This window comes from Athene noctua, chromosome 18 (assembly GCF_965140245.1).
Source record: "Athene noctua chromosome 18, bAthNoc1.hap1.1, whole genome shotgun sequence".
Lineage (NCBI taxonomy): Eukaryota > Metazoa > Chordata > Aves > Strigiformes > Strigidae > Athene > Athene noctua.
In genome coordinates this window covers 7,514,839-7,540,871 of record NC_134054.1, presented here as the reverse complement: position 1 = coordinate 7,540,871, position 26,033 = coordinate 7,514,839, and the positions used below count along the sequence as shown (strand labels likewise).

General features: G+C 58.8%; 2 protein-coding genes across 3 annotated transcripts in view; one reads left to right on the top strand and one right to left on the bottom strand.

The window, feature by feature from the left end:
- Positions 1-6,706, top strand: part of TMEM104 (transmembrane protein 104) — a 44,780-nt gene extending 38,074 nt beyond the window's left edge. For both annotated transcript variants that reach the window (XM_074922234.1, XM_074922233.1), the window contains exon 10: positions 2,820-6,706. In XM_074922234.1, coding sequence (XP_074778335.1) covers positions 2,820-3,580 — 761 coding nt within the window. In that variant the 3' untranslated portion in view covers positions 3,581-6,706. The remainder of the gene's footprint in view (positions 1-2,819) is intronic.
- A 2,881-nt stretch (positions 6,707-9,587) lies between these two features.
- On the bottom strand, positions 9,588-25,221 carry GRIN2C (glutamate ionotropic receptor NMDA type subunit 2C). The gene is given in 15 exon segments (XM_074922162.1): positions 9,588-11,466; positions 11,864-12,096; positions 12,661-12,848; positions 13,403-13,563; positions 13,770-13,999; positions 14,086-14,211; positions 15,513-15,666; positions 16,043-16,211; positions 16,316-16,527; positions 17,121-17,235; positions 17,770-18,365; positions 20,036-20,459; positions 24,515-24,877; positions 24,879-25,056; positions 25,059-25,221. Coding segments are annotated over 15 exon segments (4,713 nt in total). The 5' UTR covers positions 25,207-25,221; the 3' UTR covers positions 9,588-10,050.
- Positions 25,222-26,033: the final 812 nt, after the last annotated feature.

The window sequence follows — 26,033 nt, the reverse complement described above, 5'->3', positions numbered from 1 at the left end:
GCCTCTTCTCACAGACAGACAGATGAATCTGGCATGCAAATGTTTTAGCTCTCCAGTTCCAGGAGTGAGAGACTCCAGCCACAGGGAGTGAGAGAAAACACAACCATTGGGGCAGGGCTGCTGTTCTCTGCTCTGGGACTGGAATTGTGCAGGGGAGGTTTGCAGTTTGCCCAGCACCACCTCTCTCAAGGATCATGCCTCTGCAGAGCAGCAGTGCTGGGGCAGGGGCAGCACAGCTTGCCTTGCTGGAAACAGTGCTAATTGGATCATCACTCCTCGTAACTTTAATATGTTTGATTTTGGAAAGAAGCATTTTAGGATAAACAAAGGTTATAAATTCTAGCTGCTTAAGCCAAAGACTTCTATCCATCATTTAGGGAATCCACAGGAATTCTGTTCCTTCACTGCTCCCTGCCAGAAAAGCACGTGTTGGGGCAGAGGAGAGCCTGTGGGTCTCTAACTGGAGAGACACTCTGAGGACAGGGTGCCAGCCTGGAAGTTCCCTGAGCCTGTTAGCTGGTGAGGAAAGCAGGGCTTTGAGCCGATGGTGAGAGTGAGTCTGGGGGATGGAAATAGGTCACTCCTTACTCTGCTGAGCAGAGCAGGTGGAGATTTACTGTCTAGTGTGCAGGGGAAGAGGTGTGAGCCTTCTGCAGTTACATCTAGTCCAGGTACAGGACCAGCTCAGGATTGGGCTGTAGAGGCTGACCCCCTCTCCCAAGTGAGAAGGGAAGGAACAGCCTCAGTGTATTTCCAGAGCTGCCAAACCTGGTTTGTCTTGTTGCTCAGGGCACCTTCTCCTCTTCCTTGTAGCCTGTGCAGCCCTGGGGAGCACAGCCAATGTCACACCACCTGGAACACAGCTTTTCCTGGCTATCTTGCTGTAGCAGATAGGGCTGGCAAACATCTCCCCTCCCAGAGAGCAATGGCAGGGGCACAACAACTGTACCTGTGTTCACAGTGCCCCTCACTTGCTGACTTGAGTGAAGATGAGGGGAATTGCACACCCCCAGAGCAATGAGCTGTTGCTTTCTGTATCCTTCTGTGACTGCTCTTGGGGTAAATAGGGCCTGGCACTCCCAAAGTGCCCAGGCCCCCGTGGTGCTGTGAAGGAATGGATCTGCTGTCATCAGTCCAGTGGTTGTGGAGAGCTGTTAGACTTGCTGTGTCACTGGGAAACAGTTGGAAGCAAGAGGCTTCCTGAGGCAGCACGAGATGAAATGCGGTGTGTGACTTGGTAAGCGCTCAGCACGTAGCTGGTGTTTGCTGCAGGAGGAAAAGGAGGATTGCTGTGAGAGGAGAAGCTGGATTTTGGAGAGTGCCGGGGGTGTGCGGGAGGCAATGTTCAGTTAAGGTTAATCTGGTCTCACTGGGAACAGAAGAGGCAGCACTCACTAACTGGTCTGTACGTACCTTTCCTGGTCCCGACTCTGGCAGGGTTTCCCACCTCCAGCCTGTGTCAGGCAGAGCAGTGCTGAGCACAGAGCAAGGCAGCGTCCTTGTCACCCCACTGCGAGCCTGCACAGCTCACAGCGCCGGTGGCCAGCCTCCTGTGGGCTTGGCCACACAACTATGCACCGCTCTGTTTAATTCCTCTGTATTTATATTTATGACATTCAAAGTTGTCCATAGTAGTAGTCTCAGCATTTTGTTATTTTTTTCTATTACCTGATAACTCATGGCTCTGCTCTGATGCCTCAGACCAGTGCAGGAGACAGTTCTGTGCAAGCCACAGTGGCCCATCTACTGCCAGCACCAGACTGTAAATCTTGCTGCTTGCTGCCCTGCCAGGCAGGGTTTTTTCCCCTGTTCCTTGTTAACTCCAGCAGCTGATGATCATCTTTCCCAGGTTGATGTGATTTCTGTGACACCAGAATTAGTTTTCTGCTGGTTTTATGTGCCATGCTAGGAATAACAGCCTAGCAGTAACTGCTTCTGGCTCAGATTTCCACCAGCAGAGTAAATAAGGGCATTAGCCCAATCTCTTCAATTCATTTTTGTCCATAGCACATTGCTTTTTGTGATAAGCTTTGTAAAATGTTGTTAGGCTTTTCCCTGACATAAGTGAAGGGTAGACAAGCAGACTTTGTGCCTAGAAGTGATAAATTTTAATAGCAGTCTTTCAGTGCTCCTTTAGTCCCTTCCAGACTAGCTTCTCCACCCTGGGATTAACTACAGACAGCCTGTTCCTCCTGCCTGGGAAATGGCTGGCTAGTTCTTGCTCTATCATGCCTGACAGATCACAGGGACAGGAAAGCTTGGTAGTAGCTGCTGCTCCCCTGCATCTGCCTGTGTGTGTAGGTGAGATCTTGGAAACATTGGTCCAATTGCAACTGTGTAGGAGTATTACTGGGGTTGACTGCAGCCAGGTTTAATCATTTCTTCCTTTAGAGGTCAAAGCTCAAACATCTCCAAGCCATTTTTAAATGGTGATAATTAGCCAAGATGCGTGGCAGAGGCATCCATGGTCTGAGACCCTTGAGGGCGAGGGGCTCAGCCAGCCGTGTTAGTGTTACACTTCTGAAGGGCCCGGAGCAGCCGTTTGCTATCGGGGTGGGAGGGTGAGTCCCTGCAGGAAGGAGACTGGAGGGAGATGCCTGCCAAAGGCAGTCCCGAACCCATTCCCGTATCTGCTGACTAGCACTGAAAGCAAGTCGTGATTAATTCCTGTGTGCCTTGCCTTTGCTGTACCACCTTCCCCAGAGATAAGGAGACGCGGAGCAGGAGGGAGCACTGGTGCCAAGCCTGCCAGTGCTGATGGGAGGAGGCTCGTGGGGAGTGCAGACCTGGGTTTGACCTGAAACCTTCTCTTTCTCCAGCTTTCATCCTCATGATTATTCTGGCCCTTATCCGCATCAGCAGAGGCCAAGCTGAAGGCCACCCATCCATGGCCCAGCTGTCGGGTATCCGCAATCTCTTTGGGGTGTGTGTCTACTCCTTCATGTGCCAGCACTCCCTGCCGTCCCTCATCACACCCATCTCCAAGAAGAAACATGTCAACAAGCTCGTGCTGCTCGATTACATCCTGATCCTGGCTTTCTACAGCCTCCTGTCCTTCACTGCCATTTACTGCTTCCGCAATGACACCCTCATGGACATGTACACACTCAACTTCACCAACTGCAAGATCATCAGCGTTGCCTTCATTCGTTACTTCCTGGGCCTCTTCCCCGTCTTCACCATCAGCACCAACTTCCCCATCATCGCAGTGACCCTGCGCAACAACTGGAAGACCCTTTTCCACAGAGAAGGGGGGACCTACCCATGGGTGGTGGATAGGATTGTCTTTCCTGCCATCACGCTGATTCCCCCAGTGCTGGTAGCTTTTTGCACCCACGACCTGGAGTCCTTGGTGGGGATCACGGGAGCCTACGCTGGCAACGGGATCCAGTATCTCATTCCAGCCTTCCTGGCATACTGCAGTCGGAAGGACACTCAGTTGGTTTTCGGCAGCGGGACGGTTAACAAGCACCTCTCCCCTTTCCGGCACACCTTCTGGATTGTGTTCGTGCTCATATGGGGCTTTTCTTGCTTTGTGTTTGTGACTGCAAACATTGTCCTGAGCGAGTCAAAACTCTGACGTGGGGGTAGCAGCGTGCTCCCTCCTGGGCTCCTGAGACTTCAGCATTTCAGCTCCCACTCTGGGACTGTGGAGTGGGGGAGAGGCAGTATGAAGGGAAATTTCCAGGCCGTCGGCTTGGTGGCACAGGTTAGACCTGGACACAGACTTTCTTCACTCCGTTTTGGGTGTGGATGGAGTGGATTTAGCCTTGTTACAATCCTGGTTCTCAGACCTGCTATCCAAAGCCATGGGGCTGAGCCCTTGGCAGCCTGCACGATTAACCAGTGTCCAGCCATTTCAGCCTGCAGCTCTGTTGGAGCAGCACTTCCTCTGTCCCTACAGTGGCTCTCTGTGTGCTGCAGGTCTCGGCACACAAGAGAGCAGACAGCCTTGGCTGCTCACTACACTAATCGGCTGAATGTCCCTTCTCCCAAAGGCAGGGACGTGCTGTGCAGAATCTGGCAGGAGTTTGGGAGAACTGAGTCTCTTCCTTCTGCTGAGACCCCTTCAAACCAACCTCCTGTGCCAGCTGAGGGAAGAAAATAGGGTGGGAATAGACCTAATTCAGAGGAAAATAATTTTGTGCTCTGTTACATTTTCTTTTTCTAGAGGCATTAACCTGTTTGTGCACCATGGATTGCCTGGGATCTGTTGCTTAGAGCTGGATTTCTCCAGCCCAGGAGTTTACATTCACACTTCTGATCCTGTTCCTGTGCTGTGGCAGCCCCAGCCGGACAGAGCAATGCCCCTACACATGCAGAGACACAGCTCTTGACCCCTGGAAAGGAAACTGCAGCCTTGCGTCCCTCGGCTCCTGCATGCAGCTGGCAGAGCCCTTCTCCCTGTCCCACCTTTGCACGGGGCTGGTACAACAGCCAGACCCTGACTCCAGTGGTCAGGATTGGTGTGGGCTGGGGAGCTGCTAATTACCCAGTCCCCACACGCGGGAGGCCGGCAAGAGCTCTGGCTGTGCACACTGATGCTTTTCCAGCCTCCTGCGCTGGGTAATGAGCCTTGAAACAAGGTGGGTGTTAACTCAAGGGAGTGGGCTGGTGCCAGGAGGAAGCGGCGGTGCCCTGGCTTAGCCCTGCCTGCCTGCAGGAGCAGAGCTCCCCAGCGCTGCGGCAGAGCGAAAACTGAGACCCTGCTGGAGCTGGGCTTGAATCCCCCCCCTTTTCTCTTTCTGCACAGGGTTGTGGTGGGCTTTGGGCTGGTCCTGCTCAGCTTATCTGAGAATTGGGCCACCTGTTACCTTGGGTGGCCAGTGCTCTGGGTGAGTCTCTGCTTCTGGGGGTCACTCTAACACCACACGGTGACAAACACTGGGTCCTGTGCTCTGAGGCCCTTGGGCAAAGATCGTGGGTTTTCTAACAAAAGGAAGAACTTTAAAAGTTTTCACCTGAAATATTTTAAAACCCCTTATTAAAGCCAGTTCAAAGCCAGGTGCATGTCACTTCTGTTAGATCCTCTTGCCCTCTGCACTTGCTGCAGTATTAAGTGTCACCGCTCGCTAAAGCAAGCTTTGAACTGCAGCTCTTTTTAATCAAGCTCTGTTTTCAAGTAGGACTTTCTGGTTTCCATATGACCTGAAGTGCTCCTCCTGGGGGAATACGCAAGTACCTGGAGCTGTATAAACACTTCATGGCTTTTAAAGCAAAACCCTGCACCTCTCGAGCCTGAGCACCGCCAGTGTGTCCTTGCGAAGCTGCTTGGAGAGGATCTGGGGGGGACTGTTTGCCTCCTCTCCAGCTTGATCCTAAACAGGCATTGGCAGCCCTCGCTGGTGAGCTTAAACATCCCCAAGTGCCCCAGGGAAGCTGATGTGGCAGGTGTCTCAGGAAAAGGTGGGTTGAAGGACAAATTCATGGGGCAGCAGAGCTTGGAGCCACCTGCGAGGCAGCGGGGAGCTGGGCAGAGCCGGAGGGAGGAATTTAATGCTGATGAGCCTTTGGGAAACTGGAGAGGCGGCGGGGGCTGTTCCTGTGCACAAGTGCACAGGTGGGGGTTTATGGAGGGGGCTGAGGCCTTTCCTATGGCGCTGGCTGCCCGTGCTTTGCAAGGCACTTGGCTCAGCCTCCCTCCCTTCAAGTGCCCATTTCAATCTCTTGCCTTCACATTTCATTGCCAGCCAGCGAATGAGGCTGTTCGCTGTCAGTTCATCTCCTCTCCTCCTCCCTTCCCCTGTTGGGGTTGCCCTTGGTCTCCCTCCCTTCCTGCCCCTGTTGGAGGCAGGGTGCCCTCCTGCCTGCTTTGCCTGGGGTGGGCGCAGGCAGGGAGCCCCACCTGGCACACCCTCTTCTGCAATCTCTTACACTTAAAGATGTGCCTTCTCCCCCCTGGCCGGGGCGCCCGCCTCTCCTGCTCGGCACGCTCTGGCAGTGACTTCTTAAGAGCTGCTTCCATCCGGGTTTTGGAGGCCGTGGCGCAGTGAGGGCTCACGTGCTGGCCCCAGCCTTTGCTGGGGTACCTTACCGAGAAGGACTCTGGTCCCCAAGGAGCATGAGTGCTTCTTAAATAAATAACCACAAAACTCCCAGACACCCGCTGTCCTTGCACAGCAGCAAAACAAATCTGTCTGAGGAATCGGGGTGATTAACAGAAAGAAGCTCTACAGTAGAGAGAACATTTTTCATATAAAACATGACAACAATGCCTTAAAAATTACTGGAGAAAGTGGGAAGGGGACGGCTCAGCGGAGCCAGCGCTGGCCGGGGGGACGCAGGGTGTCCCTGGCTCGGTGCAGGGCAGGAGCTCCCTCCTCTCACCCATCACGAATGAGTCTATTTTTATTTGGCCATTATCAACACTAACACTTCATTATTACAGATTCTCACGTGATGCTTGTCCTGACTAATTAGTTTTCAAAAAATGGGATTAAAACCAGTAAAATGCACATTATACATCTGGTTTAGTCTGGCTTCTTTTTCCCCCCCCTTTCCTCTTCTCGTGTGTGCAGTCAGCAGCTCTTCCTGGAGGGGACGGCTGTGACTGATGGGGCTGCAGGCCAAGGAGAAATGGGAAGCGGGGAGGCTAATGGAGACCCTCACCTCTTCTTCTCTATTAGCCTCCTGCGACTCTGGGCGGTAGCTGCAAACTCAATTAAAACATCTGTACTTTCCCCTTCTCAATTACGGCTCTTTACACTTAAAACCAAACAAATTGAATTGCTCCGCCGCCTCAGGCTGCAAAGGCAGTTTCTGCCAACAAATTTATTATCGCCATAAAGCGCAGCTTGATTTATGTTAAAATATTAAAACAGATCTTTATGATGGAAATAAACACTTTCTGCTGTGATTCTCTCGAAGGACCTCACAAGCAGTAGAGGATTTTGGGGCTTGGGCCATAAATCTGAGAACAAACTGGCATCGGGGATGGATTTGGTCTTTTGCAGCACTTCGAAGAGCAATGGCCAGGGAAAGAAAAATAAAAAACCTCGATCCTGAGAGGCAGGTTTAGGCAAGGCTTGAACCTTGCCAAGAAGCAGAGTCTGGGAGAGGTTGACCTGTTTAAAGGTTTGGGGGAAGATGCTCCCTGGCCTCTCCCCACACAGGTTTGGACAGGCGGGCCCTGGCCGTGTTGTGCCCTGGCCGTGCAGGGCCAAGGGACCCTGGGGGGGTTTCATGCCATCGAGTTACCCTGGCAGGAGGCAGGCACTGGGGGGCAGCTGCATGTGCTTCTCCCTCGAGCATCCTTGGGCATTGGCATGACAACACCCTGCTGTCCCCACACCCACACTAGCTCTTTCCCGGCTCTGTACCTGTTCTGGTCTATGATTAACCAGCTCCCTGTGCCCTGACCTGAGCCACCATCTCCCCATAGCAGCACCTTGACACTGGAAACCTTCCCTGTGGCTGAGCCTGCCTTGTTCCCCCTTTCCTCAGCAGGATGGGTCTTGTGATGCCAAGTGATGGGAATGGTGAAAATAAAACATGCCACGGCGATGGCAGAGCCAGCAGAGGCAGGGGGTGGGTGCTGGGGGAGGCTTTGTCAGGGGGGGCACTGCCTTCCCCCCCAGCAGGGCCGAGCCTGGGAGGCAGGTGGCCAGCAGTGAGCTGGCTGTATTTCTCTTAGCACATAAATGGCAGCCCGCAGCGTCCCAGGGCGGCACGGGTGCCAGAGCTGGCTGAATTAAAAAGTGATTGATTAGACAATTTCACCAAAAAGAAATAATATCCCTCAGCGGCTGTTAAGCACTAAACTACCCAACCCCTGCTTTGGAAAGCCCAGCCAGAGGGTGCTTCCAGGCTGCTGCTTCCCTGCAGATCTGTCCCTGGTGCACCTCAGGGCCAGGGGATGCTGCAGGAGCAGCTCAGCCCTTCCTTGGTCCAGGGTGGGGGGGTGTCACACAGCTCCCACGTGCTTTAGGCTGCCCCTTCCCCTGTGTCCCGTTCCACTCCTCTCCTAGGTTTGCATCTGGCACCAGGAATGGGAGAAAACTAGTGCTTTCCCATCCCAGTTAGCATATAAAGATGATATGCAAATGCCACCACGTGGGGCATCCAGAATGACACCAGCCTTACACCAGGTGCTGACACCCATTCCTGGGGCCACATCCCCTACGGGCACCCATGGCACCCCCATTTGCCCTGTACCTCGCTGTCCTCAGCCTCCCGCAGCAAAACCCTTCAACAAAACATGAAGCAAATCCATTTGGTCTCTGCTGAGTCACTGGGGACATCACTAATTAATTTAAAACATGGGTTGGGAATTTTCGAATTTTTTTTTTCCCCACCTTTTCTGCTCCCTTTTGTTCTCAGAACCCCAACTCCAGCTCAGGTCTGGCCCCTGGCCCCGAAGGTGCAGCTGTGTGTGCCGGCTTCCTTGGGCCAGAAAGCCACAATTTGGGGGAAAGCTCCTCAGAGCACATTGGAGCCTCCTGGGGACCTGCCTGTCACCCCCAGAGGTGTCCAGGGTACCCAGCCGGGGAGCGCTGCCCTGGGCAAATGGGTGCCATCTCCTGGGGCAGCCTCGCAAGGCTCCCCTTGCCTTCAACCAGGTTTATTTACAGCCCTTATTTATATATCAGCACCTTCCTCCCTCACCACGAGGCTTCAGCAGGGCTGCCAAAGCAATTAAGAGACAATTGCGATGATAAATAACTAAAGGGAATTAAAGCACCAGCATCGTCCTGTGATGGCAGCCAGGCTGGGGGGTGGGGGGGGGGGAGCTGGCTGGGATTAACCCCAGATGGGTGGATGGCTTGACAGACAGATGGATGGACAGATATTGCCAATGTGGCCACATGTGGCTGGGCCCTTCCTGACCTCCCTGGGGCTTTGCAGCCATCCCTGGGGCAGGGCTGGATGTCCCAGAGCAGCCCCTGCCATCATCCCTGGCTGCTTGGTAGCTGCTAGCAACCCCAACGGCTGCTTTTAAATAGGAAAAAAAAAAAAAAAAAAATAATAATGGAGCTTTAGAGCGGCTTCTTGGGGGGAATGTTCATCCAGGAAGGTGATGCTGAACCAGCCAGAAAGAGGGCCTGAGGGCTGGCATCTCCCCGCGTAGTCCCAGCCCTATCCCAGGATGGAGCTGGTAAAGGAGTGGCCACTGTCCTGGGCCCAGATGGCCTCGGGTCCCGCTCCCCAAAAACCCTCTCCCCTGCCCAGTGCTGCCTGTAACTCACAGCCACCCCTGCCCACGCCCCTGCCAGCCCAGCAGGGAAAGGGCTGTGTGAGACATGTACATTGAGAGAAGAATTAAACCCCGCTCATCTGTCGCACCTGATTTATGGCTCCATCAGCCCTGAAAAGGTGGGAGGAATTTTTTTCCCTTTCTCATTCCCCCGCAGAACACCTTCCCGGGGCTGCCGTGCCATGCCCCAGCTCCCTGCTGGTTTGCAGCCATGGGAGCATCCCTCACTGCCTTGAGCTTGCAGCCGTCCCTGCCCAGCACCCCAAAACCTGAGCAGGGTGCAGGAACTCTGGCTTCAGTGCTCGGCTCCAGCCTCAGCACAGGCTGATGGCTCCTAAATAATTATCCCTCAGCGCAGTTTAATGAATTCCCATTTTCCTTTGCTTGGCTGCCACCAGTGGGACGAGCCTGTGCTGGGGTTCAGCAGTAAAGGGCTGTGAGCAGGGACAAGCAGCCCCCTGACAGCAGGTAAAGCCAAGGGCAGCCCTGGGCTCATCACCGGAGGATGGAAAAAGGGTCCCCAGTCAGCTGAAAATGTCTCTTTAATGACCTGGACATGGTGTTTCGAGTCCCTTGAATGAAATCAAAACGTGACGGCAACATGGCAGCAATGAGTTTGGCGTCCCCGATGCCAGCCCTGCCTGTGGGGAGAGCCCAAGCCAGCACCCACCAGCCCCCACCAGGCTCCTCCGAACCCCCTGAGCGCACGGGACCTGCCGAGGCGCTTGGAGCATCCCACTGCTGGCGATGCAGGACCCCGGGAGGCTGGAGCCCGGCCGGGAGCCACTGGCCAGGCTGTAGGGACACCTGGGCAAAGGGCAGGCAGAGGGGTGCGGACACCCCCCCGTCCCCCCATGTCACACCTCTGACTCCAGGCTGGAGACCCGCCGCCAAGACCCACCGGCGCCTGGACTCGTCACCTCGCGGGCCACCGGCGTGTCCCTTCTCTCCATCCCCACCGCCCGCATCAAGGCCGGCTCCCTGCGCCTCCCACAGTCTCTGCAGCTGATGTCCCAGCGCCGGGCCCCCCTGCCACAGCCCACCGGCACCCCAGGGTGCTCCCGAGGTGGAAGGGACCCCCGCGACAGGTGCCCCAGGTGGAGGGGTAGGTTGGTGTAGGAGTTCATGCAGGCGTACGGTGTGCATGCTGGCACGGTGGCGGTGGCACGGAGGTGTTGCCGGCAAGCCTCGCGGTAGGACGGCAGCCTGGCCACGGGCGAGCGTGGTGCCAGCCGACCAGTGGCCTGGGGGCAATGGGGACTGCAGCTGTAGCCAGCCTCAGCTTCAGGGAAGAGGTCGGGCACGTCGGTGCGGGTCAGTGGGTGGGCAGCACCGCAGCGCCGCAGCCCCCCAGGACGCCGCTTCTCACCCCGCTCCCCGAGAGCCTTGGCCGAGCTCGCCCGCCGGCTCAGCTTCTCCCGCTCCATCACCGCAGCCTCGGGCCAGGCTGGCTCGGCCCTGGATCTGCAAGTCCTGGTGGCTTTGGGGAAGGCTCCGCGAGAGCAGGAAGGAGGCAGGAAGGGGCTGCCTGCTTCCCGCCTCTTCTCTGCCGCCGAGAGCAGCTGGGGCAGCGTCCCCGAGCCCCCGTGTCCCCCGTCCCCCTGGAGCAGGGGGGTGCTTTGCAGCCGGTCCCCCCGCCCCGCCGGCCGCTTGTGCTCCCTGTAGATGTCCGGCGGTGGGAGGTCCCTGGGGGATGTGGGGGGCGGAAGGGGAGCCCCAACATGATTCCCTACCAGCACCTGCTCCCCAATATCTCCCCCCGGGGAGGTCTTCACCAGGAGGTGAGGGAAACCTGGGAGGGCTTCATCCCCCACACAACCACCCCGAAACTTCAGGGGGTGGAGGAGGCGGGGGACATGCTCATTTGCCCCTCTCCACTTTTCCTCCCCAGGCAGCCGGGAGTCCACGGGGATGGGCTGGGGCAGTGGCAGCCCCAGAGGAGCACCCTTGGGAGCATAGGCTCTCCCCAGCTTCTCAGGGGGGGCCAGGCCAGAGGAGGGGGCCCGGTGGGCACCGGTGCTGTTCTGCACCACGAGCTGGGGTGTCCTCAGGGAGAAGGTGGTCTGGAGGCGCTCGCTGTGGCTGCTCCAGTCCTCGATGGTGCGGGTGGCCTGTTCCAGTGAGCCGCCCACACTGGCCGTTGTCACCATCTCCTTGGCCGCCTGCAGCATCTTCAGCACGTTGGCCTGGGCCGAGCTGGCAGTGACATCGGGTGTGGGCGCCCGCCCGGGGCTCGCCAGGGTCTGCACCCCGCTGAAGCAGCTGTAGATGCCCTGCAGAGAGAAAGGGGGGGTCCCCCACCATCAGCAGGATCACTGGGGTCCTGCACCCACGAACTTGCCCTGCCGAGCTGAGATGATGCTGCTGAGGCTGGGATGTCTTGATGGCACTGATGTCCCCTCCCCACCATCCCCAGCACTGCCAGGGTGGGTGACACCATCTTCCGTCACCCCTTTCCCCAGAGGTGCTAATATGGATGCAGGGTCACTCCCAGGGCTGAGCCCCTTCCCCAAAACCTGGCTTTTCTCCCCAACCATGTGTTCACATCAGCATGAACATTCAGTTCCTCCAGTGCAGGTCAAAAGGACAATGCCCACCAGACCGTGCCCATCCCCCTGACACTCTGGGAGACATTTGGGTGCCTTGAGAGTCCCCGGCAGCACCACTCACCCTGCTGATGGCCAGGAGGAAGTCAAGCTTGTGGGACTTGGGGACAGAGTGACGCAGCTTCCAGTAGACAAGGTGCTCCCAGGCGAAGACCAGCAGGCTCAGCCCCATGGCCACCAGCAGCATGTAGAAAACCCCGGCCATGTTGTCAATGTCCAATTTGCTGCTCATCACCTCGTTCTTCTCATTCTGGCAGATCCCTGACAGCCAAACTGTCTCCAGCTTCTGGGTCTCACCTGAGGCCAAACATGCACAGTGGTGGGGTGGGGTGAAAATTCCCCCCATGGGCATCACCTCCCCAAGGACAATCCCTTGCCCATCCCCACCCCGCCATGGCTGGAGGAGGAGAAAGCCACCGCAAAGCTTCTGGAGCTTTTACCACCTAGTCCTTGCTGCTGCCCTTGGCCTGAGCATCCCACCAGTCCCTTGTCCTTCTCCAGGGCCCTCTCCTGTCTCTGGCCCCCATCCACATGCCATCCAGCCATGCTTACTGTCCCCCTCCCAGGCTTCTCCTCCTGACCCTCATATTTTGTGCATGGCCACCTCCAGGATTTTACAGCCTGTAGGAAGAAGAGGAACTGCAGAGGGAATGACCCCCCAGCGCCCAGCTGGAGAGATGCTGCTGGATTTAATGTCCCCTGAAAGGAGCTGGTGGAGAAGCCCCTCAGTGACATCCTGCAAGGAGCTGTGGAGGCTGCACTGGGTCTGGGGACAAAGCCCTGGTCCCTGGGTTAACTTGCAGGGCAGTGGTGGGGTGAGGATGGGGACAGGGCTAACGAGAAGCTCGTGTGAGCACCCACCATCTCCCAGGAACTGGAGCAGGGCCAGGTCGATGGCCCGCTTCCAACGTGAGTCCTTCTGCAGGGCGATGCCGTAGCCCGTGGTGGCAAACACCTTCCCGCTGCCGATGGTCACCAGCTTGCAGCCCTCGTCCTTGCCTGCCATGTAGTTGAGCACCGCCGCGTCGTAGATGAAGGCATCCAGCTTCCTGCCCCACCAATGGGAAGGAGGGTGAGGGCAAGGCTGGTAGCCCTTTTTTGGGGGGCTGTACCTCTTTTGGGGGAGCTCTACCCCTTTTGGATAGCTATAGCCCATCTGGAGGGGGTTGTGTCCCCCTTGGCAGTCTCTGCCTCGTCTTGGAGAGCTCTAACCCCACTTGGCAGGGAAGTACTCAACCTGGGGAGACTCTATCCCATTTAGGGGAGCCGTACCCCATTTAGGGGAGGGCTGCATCCCTTTTGAGGGGAGCTGTATGAAGCTGTACCCCATCTGCAGGAGGTGGCACCCTGTTTGAGGGGGCCCATATCACATGCAGGGAACATGCACATAGTCACACCCCATCTGGGAGAGCTGCACCCAGCCTGTGGAGCCCATATCTCATGGCGGGGGGGGAGGATGTACCCCAGTTGGGGAAGCCCTACCCCATCTGGGAGGCACTGTACCCCATCCCAGGGAGCTGTAGTACATTTGAGGGTCCTGTATCCCATTTGGAGGAGCTGTACCCCAGGTCTGGGAGCTGTACCCCATCTGGGGGAGCCGTACCCCATTTTGAGGCTGGTGAGGGCGTCCTCCACGGAGCGCTGGTTGTACTTCACCATGTGGGTGTGCATGTCGGGGTAGTTGCTGCGGATGTTCCTCTCTGTGCTGCCGTTGGGGACGGTGCCGAAGCGGAAGGGGGGGTATTGCTCCTGTGGCTTCTGAAACTGCAATGGGGAGCCCCGGGGAGTGGCCTCACGTGGCGTCCATCTCCCCTGACATGTCCCCTGACATGTCCCCCCTTCCCACAGCCAGCCCTCCATCCACCCACCCATGCCCAGACAGCTGGCAGTGATGTGCAGCTCTCCCAAGTTCTCCCCACCCAAAAAACCTTATTATTTTTTAGGAACCCCAATGCAACCGACAGCCCCACCTTCCTGTCGCTCAGCCCTGACACGGTGTCGATGTACTGCTCCTGGATCATGAAGGCAGCTAGGTTGGCGGTGTAGCTGGCGAGGAAGATGACGGCGAAGAAGGCCCAGATGAGAACCATGATCTTGCTAGTGGTGCCCTTGGGGTTCTCGATGGGCACTGAGTTGTTGAAGACCAGAGCCCACAGCAGCCACACCGACTTGCCGATGGTGAAGGAGGGACCTCCCGGCCCTGCAGGGACAGGGGACAGAGGGGACAGCCATCAGCCCGGCTGGGGACGTGTCCCCCCCACCCAGCTCCCGCCTTCCCCAACTCACTCTTGCCACTGGTGAGGTTCTGGTTGTAGCCAACGGGGCTGAAATACTCAAACACGAAGACAGTGACGGCCACCACGGTGAGACACATCACGAACATCATGACCCACACGGCTGGGCTGTAAGGCTCTGCAAGGCAAGTGGGACTCCATCAGCCCCCTGGGACACCCCATGGCCCCCTGGGGACCCCCAGGATCCCTCCCCTATGGGACAGAACTCATCCTTGTGAATATTGCCCCTCCTCAGAGAGGAGACGGTGGCTGGCAGCACTGCGGCCAAGCAGATCCACAGGGAATCAGGAGGGAAGGGGGCTGTTGCAAGATGGGGATGCAGCCACGCTTCCCTGCCTAAACGAAATCAGGCTTTTATCAACGAGGAGATGCTAATGAGATGCTGCCCATCTCCAGGGTCATCGGCAGGAGAGTTTCCCATGGGAACGTGCATTGTCCCCTGTGATGGTTCTGGCCATGGGACCATGCCTGCACTGAGTATGGGACCCCTCAGCCCCCCTCAGTCCCTGGAAGAGCCTCTCAGGAGCCGGGAGTGGGCAGTGAGCCCCTGCCTGCCCGGAATGAGCTGGGACGGGGAGGTGGGAGCCGTGAGGATGCATCCAAGCCTTCAACGTGCGGCTGCCGAGGTCCATTTGTCAGCACGTCCTTCGCTGTCAGGGAGGAGGAGGAGAGGCCTCCCCTGATGGGGATGCGGCTCATTAGCGCATGAGGCGGGAGGCGCGGGGACCATGGACCGGGCCAGTGAAGGTGACCCCTGCTTTGGGGGGGTGGGCAGAGGGAGCCCTGTGGTTTGGAGGGGACAGGAGGGGGAGGATGTGCCCAGGCTGGCAGTGTCCCACACCGCATGGCACCCCTGGCCCCCGCACCCACCCGCATCCTCCCCGCATAGGAGCTTGGCTCCAGCCGAGCTGGGACGCTGTCTCTGTGCCCTTGCCGAGAGCCTCAAGCCCTGCCTGAGCGCTCAGGCTGAATTTCCTGATGACCTTGGCCAGTCTCCTCCCCTTCCTAGGCTGCAGCTTTGCTTTTTTAAAACTCATTAAATAAAACTTTTAGCACTGGCGGTTTCCTACACTTGGCTCAACCACAGGCTCTGGTGGTGGTGGCAGAGAAGGGGTCCCCAGAGCAGGGCTCAGAGTTAGCAAATCCCTGCCTTGCCTCCCCCCACATCCCCGTCCTCCCTCCTCCACACAAGTAATGAAGAGGAGGAAACACCCGATCCCAGCCTCTGTCTCTGTAATAAAAGGATTATTCAAGCTACGGGAGGAGGAAGCCCCAAAGTCAGCAGCACAATCTCCTTCCCTTATGACTTAGGCTTTTTTTTCTGGAAAGTTATTAAAACTGAACAATATTTCTAATTTGCATTTGTCACAAGCATGGGATGAACTGACAGACAGATGGATGGAGAGATACACAGCTCACCCAGGAAGGCAGACGGGGACACAGTGCCATTGCTCCTGGCCACCATGACGCTGATGCCTGTCTCCACGAAGGGCACGGAGAAGTCCACGATCTCGGAGCGCTCCTCGTTGATGGTGAGGGAGCCGATGGCCATGTCTGCACGCTTGTAGTACACCTGGGGAAGGGGCAGATGGTCTTGGGATGGGCAGATGGACAGGCAGAGGGACCCAGACCGCCTTTCCCAGGGTTTTCCTCATCTCCAGCATTTCCAACCCTAACTGTTGTCTTTTTTAAAAAATAAGTATTAGCTTCTTAAATGACCAGTGACACAAACACAACAAGCTGTGGGGCTGTAAATGTTCAGCTGACTCCCTCCCCATTCTCCACGAAGCCTTGCCCATAAGCTCATGCCAAGCTGTCCCCTGCCCAGAGTCCCACCACAGACATCCTGACCCCATCTCCGCAGGAAAGCCCCAGCTCAGGGCATGGCCCGAGCGACCGGTGCCCCCAGGAAGGGCCGAAGGTGGGGTCTGAGCCATGCCCACCCCTACCTCACCAATCATGCCGTTCCAGACCCCACGGACGATCTTGCCGTGTTTGCCGTTGGTCACGAGGTAGAGGTCGTAGGAGAACTTCACTACCTTGGCCAGCTTCTTCAGGATGTCGATGCAGAAGCCCTTGCAGCACAGCTTGGTGTAGGGATCCGCAAGGCCATCGCCACTGAAACCACACCGGGAAAAATGGGTTGGAGCACCCAAAGATGCTCTGAGCACCCTGGTGCCTCCTGGCCACCAAAATTGCTGAGCTCCATCCTCGCTGCTCACCTCTGGGAGGAGTTGGTTTGCTTGCGACAGGGCACGGTGTTGCGCACGCAGACCCCAGTGCTGGGGTCCGTGTTCTCCACGATGACAAAAGGTCTCTCCTCCAGTGTGGCCACTGTCAGGTGGCGGTTATCGGCCACGGGCTGCAGGAAGGAGCCGTAGCGGGGCCACACCGGGTACTTCATGTGGATGATGCCTTTCTCCCACTTGCCCACCTGCCCCCAAGGGAGAATGCACTGTCACCCCAGTGAGGGGCTCTGGGGGTCACATGGGGTCCCGTGTCCACCCTCCCCACACCTTTGGGGCTTTTTTCTCCAGGACCATCGTTAGGCTGAAGCTCAGCCATGCAAGACCCATCTCAGCATCCCCTTCCCCACGCACCCACTGCCCACAGGGCAAGGTGTTTCCTCCTGGGCTCCAAAGGCTTCACTAGGCTTGGGTAAACACAAACCTGGCCAACTTCACCCAAAATACTTTTGAACTAGAAAAAAAAAGCACCTCTGTGCAGCTTGTTTCAGGTCTAGATGTTTGGCTGTTGTTCTCCAGAGGTGGGAAGCTGCATTTTTGCCTCTTTTGGATCTTTTCAGCCAAACTGCAGGGAAAAACCCCCAGTTCTTGGCAGATATTTGGTGCCTGGCATTGCTGCAAAGCCCCATCATGCCAACATGGGTACTTTTGGTACCAGCCATAGGTTTTTGCACGGGACAACCTGCCTTAGGGTGGAACCTCAGTCCGTGCATGGCCCCAGGCTCACCCTGCCCAGCCACCCCCCTCAGTGTGCCCATCCCAGGGGTTCCATGGCTCCTACCATCTCCCAGAGCCGGTGCTGGTTGAGCGAGATCACCACCATGGTGGGCCTAACCAGGTAGCCACCTTCATTGAAGGAGAAATCCCTGTGCTCCCACGTCACATTGAGGAGGTGCCTGGTGGGACACAGCACCCGTAAGCCCCGGGCTGTGCAGCCCAGCCCTGTACAGCCCTGCTCCCCGTCCTCCTCCTCCCCCTCCAGCTCCAGCCAGGCTGCCACGGGTCCCATGGTGAGATGTGGGGCTTGGAGCTGGGCAACAGGTTTAGCGCCTACACAAGGGGCGGCAGGGAGCTGGAGAAAGCGCTGCCAGCAAGGAGGCACTGAGGATGGACCACTGTAGGGTTGAGGATGCACAGATGGCTACAGCAGCCCCGAGGTGCTGTGTCTGCGCTGCAAAGCAGAGCTGTGACCCCCCCCCCCCGACACCCTCGTGGGTTCTGGGTCACAGAGAAGCATGGGAAAAGGCAAGGGCTGTTCTGGGGGGGGTGTTCCAGGAGAAACCCCGCCAAGAGGCACAGATCACCAGCTGCAGCTCACAGCGAGCATCCTCCCCCTTTCCTGCCAGCTCCATCCTCCTCCTCCCTGGCCCCTTCCCTGTTTCCCCATTCCCCCCATTTCACACCCATCCCAGTGGGTCCCCAAGTCTCACCGGTAGAAGCTGGTGTTGGCGGTGGTTGCTCCAGTGGGGGCCTGGCAGTCCCGTCCCACCTCCGGGAGGTAGCCATGGGCCCGGAAGAAGCTGGCCGCCCCCATGGCAATGATGGCCACCCCATCCCGCACCTTCTGCCGCAGGCTCAACTTCCAGCTCTCCGTCACCACACTGATGAGGCCGACGGGGAAGGAGGCAGGTGGCACCTCCATGTTGCCCACCGCCAGGCTGGGCACGATCCAGACGTAGCCTGGCCCCACGAGGCCAGCTTGCTCCGCCATGGTGAAGAGGTACTCAGCCTCCTCTCGTGAGCAGTAGACAATGAGGACCTGGGCATCGATCTGCCGCAAGAGCCGCTGCATCCTGGAGCTGCTTCGCTCCTGGCTCATCTCAAAGGTGAGCACCTCCTGCAGCTCCCAGCCAAAGTAGCTGGCGTCAGTGAAGGAGCGGATGACGTCCAGGAAGATGTTGTAGCCCGGGTAGAGGCTGGTGATGACGGCAAAGGAGCCCCAGTCGTATTCCTCCAGCACCTTGAAGAGCACCTGGATTTGCTGCTCGATGGAGACACCCAGCTGCAGGAAAGCTGAGCCAGGCTCCTGCAGGAGGAGAAGGGGTCAGGGTCAGCTCCAGCACCATGGTCCAGGTCTGTTGTACCCCTGCAAGCCACCTTGAATTTGCCATCATGAAGGGTTCAAGGGAGCCATGAACTGGTGTGGTCCATGGACTGAAGACACCCAAAAAGGGACTGATCCACCTGTGGTCTCCAAGGAACCTCATCCCATGCAAAGGGTCAAGCCCTGCAGCCTCTCCTCCGTTTCTCAGCTTGTTGATCAAAAATTCATCCACCCTCCAAAGGAGACCAACAATTTCTCCTTAAACCAGGAGAGGTTTATGCTCTGCCAGGAGCATAAATTCCATCCCAGCTCCAACTTGCTACCTGCTGCCGGAGCCCGTACGGCTCCTTCCCTCCCATCCCACCTCCCTGGCCATCTGGCCTCTCATTAGCAAACTTTAATTGATCTGATTCTGTCTTAAATGATTCAGTGACTGGCATTTGCAGCAGGTCGCGTGCAGGCAGCAGGGTTTTTCCACCCAGACCCCCTCCGCCTCCAGAGAAGTAGTTTTTCAAACGAGGCTGGTGGTCTGGCCTGAGGGGTGAGCTCCAATGAGTCCCAGACAAGGGAGCAGGAGCTGCTAGGGACCTTGGACCCATGGGAGGAAGAGGAGGAGGTCAAGCCTTCAGACAGATCCCTCCACTGTCCCTGAAATTCCCAACCCCTGGAGAAAGCTGCAGAAAAACACCCAGACTACAGCAAAGCCATGGATATTTTTTGGTTGCCTGCGGCTCCACCTGAGCCCTCTGCACCCACCTCAGCCCATTGCACCCACATGAGTCCATTGCACCCACTGCCACACACCCACTGTGAGCAGCAGCTCAGGGTGGTCTGGGAGCACTGGTCGGTGCAGGCAGGGCTGCTGAGGTGCCATCCAAGGAGTTTAGACCCCAAAACCTCTGGGCAAGCAGAGCATGAAAGCAATGTCCCAAGGCACAGAAGGGTTTCCATCCCAGGGCTGCTGCTGTGGGAAGGTGCCAGCACCAGGACACCCCCGATGCCCAGACTGGGCAGCGTGAGACGAGCAGCCAGGAGGAGATAACTCAGATCTCCTCCCTGGGAGCCTTGCTGCAGCCCATCGCCACCTGCCCAGCACCCTCCAGCTCGGCTCCAGCTCTCCCAGCCACCAGTGCTTCCCAGCAGGCAGGTGACAGTGACAGCAACAGTGACAGTATGATGCCAGCAAAGAGCAGAGAAGCCAAAATTCCTGTTTCAGCCCGTGGTGCACCTGAGATCACTGCCACAGATGAGCAAGGCTTCTCCATGCTGCCTGCTCGGCCATTTCAGGGCTGGATCCGGCCCTGACAGGGTGGGAGGGAGGAGGATGGGGATGTTCCAATCCTCTGCTGCCCTGGCAGCCCATGGTGGGCACAGCCTGGAGGGTTCGGAAGCAGGACACCAGGGAAGGTCCCTCCACAGGGCACTGAAGTCCTCTCCCACATCCCATCAACAGGGCCCCTCCTTGCAGTCCCCTCCATGTCCCACTGCCCCGGTCAGCCACGCTGCCACAGCCACTGCCTGTTCCTGCCCACGAGCCCCCACGCTGCAGCTCAGCAGCTCCTCTGCCCTCCAGCACTTCATATCCCATATCTACTCCTCTCTAGTAATCCCTCATTTCTCCCACTCTCCCTGGAAATAAGCAGGGGCCTCACCTTTGGGGTCAGGACCACGGCAGACCCCCCACTGATGCTGATGACGGGGACCTGGGTCTGGGAGGAGATGAAGTCAAGGATCTGGGCCACGGCCTCCGTGCCAACGTTGTCCTCGAAGACGATACCGTGGATCTTGTGGCTGGCGAGGATGTTGCAGATCTGGGTGAGGAGGGTGCTGGGGTTGGTGTTGTTGACTATGACGGTGATGGGGTGGATCTCCAGGGGCATGTCCAGGAAGCTCTGGGGACTCAGGCGGGAGCGGATGTGCAGGGGGTAGGACGTGCCCCCAAACACCACGGCCACGTTGACCACAGGCTCCTCGGGGCCTGGCAGCAGCAGGTCCGTGAAGGCAGCCGAGCAGCCCAGCACCATCGACAGTAGCAGAGCTCGTGCCAGCGCTCTGCCCATGTCCACCGCCGCGTCCCTGCCAGGATGGGACACAGCCCCTCGCATCCAGCTGCCTGCCAGGACCCCTGGCCCCGCCCGCCCCAGCCCTCCTCACCACCCTGGGCAGCACCAGGGTGGCTTGACCCCAGGGAGAGAGAGGGACCCTTGTCCTTTGGAGGCTGGACATGGTGGAGCCACATACCCACCACGCACCATACACCCCAGTGCCATCTCCCTTGTCCCCAGTACCACCAACCACTAACCTTTGCTAGCCATTTCCCCCTTCCCACCACCACCCCATCCCCATCCCACCACCTCCTCTCCCAGTCCCATTGCCCTCCCACCCCTATCCCTTCTCCAAAAGCCACCACTGCTACAATGCTCCTTGTTGCCCCTTTGGCCAGGGACAGGGACAGCAGCGAGAGGTGACAGGAGGATCTGACAGCTCCCTGGTGCCTCTCTCCACAGCTGACAGCCATCTTCAATACTTAAAGGCTTTGCCCTTGACGGAGGGTTCAGCTCTGCAACCCCCATGTTGAGATTTTGCAAACCACATGGTCACCGGAGCAGCTGGTCCCCTGCCTGTCCCCTGCCCACCACCCTGCCCCAGCTCCCTCGCTTCCCATATCCCAGCCAAAGTGCCCTTCTGGGCCCTTATCTCCAAATTTCCCCCCTGGACACCACCCTTCAGCTTTCTCCCTTCTCGACTTTACCCCTGGTGCATGTTCCCCACTGGCACTGCCCGCCTGGCTGGGCCACCCACCACACTGCGTCTCTGCCAGCTGCACCCCAAAGCCAGCCAATTCCCCACTGACTGCGTGTGCCCAGCCCACAGTGACAGTCCCTGAGGGAGGGCACACGTCCCTGCCCATGGTGATGAACCCCCGTGTTGGAGCTCACCCCCTCCTTAGAGCTCGCCAGCAAAATCAACTTGTAGCAAGACCCACAGCCAGGGGCATATGAGCCACTCCAAGCCCCGTTGTCCCCAGGGCCATTGCCACAGTGCCATGCTGGGCAGCGGGGAGGGGACAGGCACCCCTCTGCGGTGGCACCAGCCACGCGCCAGCATTGCTCCATGCAGCAAAATGCCAGCTGGTGCTTGGAAATGTCACTTGCAATTAAAAGCTGCTGTTGCTTAACATGTCCTCGGCACAGCCAAAGGAGCCCCTCGCTGAGTCCCGGATGGTTTTGGGGTCTGGGCTGCCCAGGGGACCCACACCCCAACACCCCTCCATGCCGCAGTGATGGACAGACCCTCGGCACACTGCGAAAGAACTGCCAGCGTGTTGGACTGAAAACGCAGGAAATAAACCCAACGACTGCCTGGGCACCCTGCGAGAGCTGTATGGTGTGGATTTGAGTGCCAGGGTTGTCCCCTCTGGAAAGACAGGGGACATGAGCCCTATGTCCCCCTCCTGCACCCCATGGGTGCCGGGAGAGCTTGGGCACCTGGCCGGGCACTGATGCTCACCAGGCAGCATCTCTCTTGGCCAGATTGGTTTTGGCATGGGATCATCCACCGCCAGCACCCAGAGGGGTCCACCCTGCCCGGCTGCATCCCCCTCACTGACCCACATCGCAGCCGGCCGAGCCGCAGGAGCCACGACGCCACACTGATGGCCGCAGCCAGGGCCCCTTGGCCGGAGAGGGCGGCAGGTGAGTCATGCCATGCTGGCAGCGTCCCACGCTCCGGCATGGCCAGCCCAGCGGCAGGGCGGCCCGTGCCGCCCGCTCCTCACTGCAAATTCCCGAGTATTTTTAGTCCCGTGATAAATAATTCATCGGGAATCCGGCACCAGCTACCCGATCAGAGAGGAAGGGGAGCAACACACCACCCAAAACAAACAGAGCCACTCTCCCAGCAGCTCTGCCTGGCTGAGACCTCCTCAAGGACGTTTAAATATATTCTGGGCCCTCATGGTGACTGATCAGATTTGCTCGTGCCAGCCCTGGCACCTCACCCATCCAAGGCCCTTATCCTCCTCTTCCTCAACCCAGCTCTTCCCTGTGCTCGGGAGCCTCTTCTAGCACCAAGTAATCCAAGCACAGGCCAACAAATCCCTCCTGTGATGCCAAGAACTGCCGCCGAAGGGGTTGCTCTGCTCCCAGCTGAAGCTGGGAGCACATTTGAACAAACTGGTTTCCCACTGGACCAAGCCACAGGTGGGAAGCATCCCCATCCCTCACAGCCGGGGCACGACGGCAGTGGCAGAGGGGAGGTGGGCACGGGCACACCACAGCGTTCAGCCTCTGCCGAGACAACCAGGGGGATGGATTTCCAGCCTTCCCAGGAATCTGGTGCCACCGGTCGGAGCCAAGCGGCTCTCCACAGCCCTTAGCGGCCGCGGAGGAGGATGGGGGGGTTTAGGGCCAGCGAGCCTGGGGCTGGCAGGGGCTCCATGCGCAGGTTGGAGCCAGGGCTGCTCCAAAATGGCCGGATTCAGGATGCAAAGAGCAGCGAGCTCCGCCAGCCCAGCCGACTCTGTGCGCTTCAAGCCTGTTTTTTCCAGGAGTGAGCTAGAAGGGTGCAGGAAAATGTGGGGGTTTGAGGGGGGATGAGGGTGGGGAAGGGAAATTACAAGAAAGTGGTGAAGGCAGAGGAAGAACCGAGCCCGCCCCTGCGCTACCACCACAGCAAAGGCTGCTCTTGCGCTCAGCACAACACGGCAAAGCCCCCATGGACTTCAAAAAACCCCCACATTTTTCAACCTTGTAGCAAGCACTGCGGAATTTCTCCTTTGGGAAAAGGCTTTCCCAAAAGGGAGGTTTTTTTCCAGCCAGGCAAAGGGCAGGTGGCCAGACTGGAGCAGGAGGAAGGTGGCCCCAGCCGGGAGACTGGACAGGACGATGCCACCTCCCAGCAGCCTCCCTGGGGACCAGAGGGCACCCCCAGAGCTGCTCAGTGGCTTTCACATTTGGTTTTTGTTGCTTTGGGGTGGTTTTGAGCAGGTTAACCCCTTTGCTGGGCATAGCTTCACCTGATACACCAAACAGTCGCAGAAACCTCCTGCTAAAGGTATCAAACAAGCCCTTACCTCCCACCGCCCCCTGAAATGTCATTTTAATGCAACAGGGAAAGTTTGCTCCTAATTTTCAAGCTCCTTTTTGCCCTCCCTCCATCCCTCCCTTCCCTGCTCTGAGAGGGAGAAAGCTCATGCAGATTTTTTGACCCCAGGAAAGGGAGAAATAAAATCACCAAATGCAAAATATCATTCAAGACAGACAGACCTTATCCCCCAAAAAAAGCTTCTGAGCCCAAACCCACAGGGAAGGCACAGCCTGTGCCAGGGAAGGGGAACCGCTGCCGATGGATGGGAAGGACAGAGCGAACCTGAACCTGGCGGGAGCCATGCAGGGAGGATGGGGGACAGCGGGGAGGGCATGGGGTTGTGCCAGGGCTTGTCATTGCCCGGATAAGGGAGACCCCTGTGGAACAAGGAGACCTCGACGGAGCCCCCCAAAAGGAGGGAAAGCAGAAAAACCTCCCCCCACGCAGTGGGGGATGACTCGGGAGGGAGAAGCACTGGCAGCCCCCGGCAAGCACCGTCTCCTTTCAACCTTCATCTGCCACCACCCAGCAGCACCCTCCTCTTCCTCAGCACTCTCCTCTTCCTCACCCGCGCCTCTGACAGCAACAGTTGCGGGCCGGGGGCTGCGGGCCAGGGCGATGGCCCCGCACACGCACGCACCGAAACACAGCTTAAAAAGGTCGAATATGGATTAACCAAAAATAAACGCCAAGTGTCCTGCCTGCTGCTGGGTTACGCAAGGTGGCGGGGGGGGGGGACACGACACAGGGCTGGTGGCACCCGCGGAGGTCTCCTCTCTTTTTCCTGCCTCCCACCCCCCTAGAAAAAAACCCAGCACAGCGCCCAGTATGAAGGTTCCTTCCCATCCCCTGCCCGGGACGGGGAGCGGGAGCTCTCGGGGTTGGGGATGCGGGGGGATGCTGAGGCAGAGGGAAATGGCCAGGGCAACCCCCCCTCCCCCAATAAAACCCCCCACCCATCTCCAAAAGTTACTGGCGGCGGTGCCGGGGCGGCGGCAGAGCCCGTCGGGGGCCCGGTTGCCCGCAGCCCGCCCGGTACTTACGGGACCGCCGCTGTTCGGTGCCTACATGCCCCGCGGCTCCGGCGGGGCTGCGCGTCCCACCGGGGGCTCGGCTCTCCCCAGCCCTCTCCTCCTCCGGGGCAGCCCCCGGGGGCAGGATCGGCCCCCGCCGCGGCTGGCGGGGGGGTCCAGCGGCCGCCGTCGGTCCCGGCTCGTCCTTGGAGGCGGCGGCGGCGGCTCTGCAGCGGCGGCTGGAGGCAGGGACGGGAGCGGAGGAAGGAGGGAGCGGAGCGGGTGTGCACGGGGGGGGGCCCGGTGGCAGCAGGTGTCTCGGTGGCCGCCGGGCCCCGGCAGCCATCTCCGCCCGCCCCGCGCCCCGCACCGGGACCGGAGGGGCTGCCCGGCGGGACGGCCGGGAGGAGCCGGCGGCGGCGGGGAGGGCTGCGGGGCTGGAGGCGCGGGGGGAGCCACGGGGGCGGTGGAAGGACAGGACGTGTGTCCTCCCGCCTCGCCGCAACTTCGCGGCTGGCCGCCAGCCCCGGGGAGGGGAGGGGAGGCGGGGGGGTGGTGACGGGCAGCCCTCTCCTGCCCGCCTCCCCTTGCACCCGGGGCCGACCCCAGCACTGCGGAGGGCAGGGGGCAAGACCCCCACCACCTCCTTCGCCCCCCTCCTCCTTCCCCAGGAGCGAAAACCCACCGAAAAATGACACAGCCCTTACAGCAACCCCCCGCATCCCCCAGGCACTGCCCGCCCCCCAGCCCCTGAAGAGCTGGAGGGGTGCAAACGGCTGCGGTCGGACTCACTCCCCCCCCCCCCCCCCCCCCAATACCTTCCAGCCCTTTGCTAACTGAACTGGTGGGGACTGGCCAGTTGCCCACCCCTGGTGCCCCCGAGCCGGTGCAGGGCAGCCCCAGGGTCCCCACCGGTCACGGGGAGGGGGGGTGACACAGAGCAAAGCCCCCGCAGGCAGCAGCAGCATCCTCCAGCTGTCACCAGGGCCAGTATTAAAGCATCAGCTGACCCCGCAGCACTGGTTCAGAGCAAGCCAGACTTGGGGGGGAGAGGGGGGAGATACAGCAAAGAAAGGGGGGAGTCAGGCAGGGGCCCTGCTGGGGTCCCCTTGCCCCTGGCTGGGTCCCCCCCAAAACCAGCCTGTGCTCTGCAGCAGCCAGGCTGTGGACAGAGGGGCCACGGCTCCCGGCAGGGCCTGGCAGGGGCTAGAGCCCAGTTCAGGCTCTGCCATGGGGGGGGGTAGCTGCTTCAAAACCTCCCCGTAGCCTGGCTCAGAGCCACCAAAATGCCGGCCATCACCCCAAGAGCATCTGCCCCTCTCTGGCGGTGCGGGGTGCCCGCAGTGCCCGTGCCCAGGTGCAGGCACCCGGCTTGGGGACAAGGCCACCTGAGAGCGAGTTATTTAGGGCTGTCGGGTGGCTGCCACCCAACCTGGCACCGCAGCCACCTGCAACAGCATCCCTGGGGCTGCTGGGGCCTGGGAAGGCCTTTTTCAGAGAGGTTTCAACCTGCCTAAAAAATCTGCTGCCTGCAGTCGGCCACGAGCTG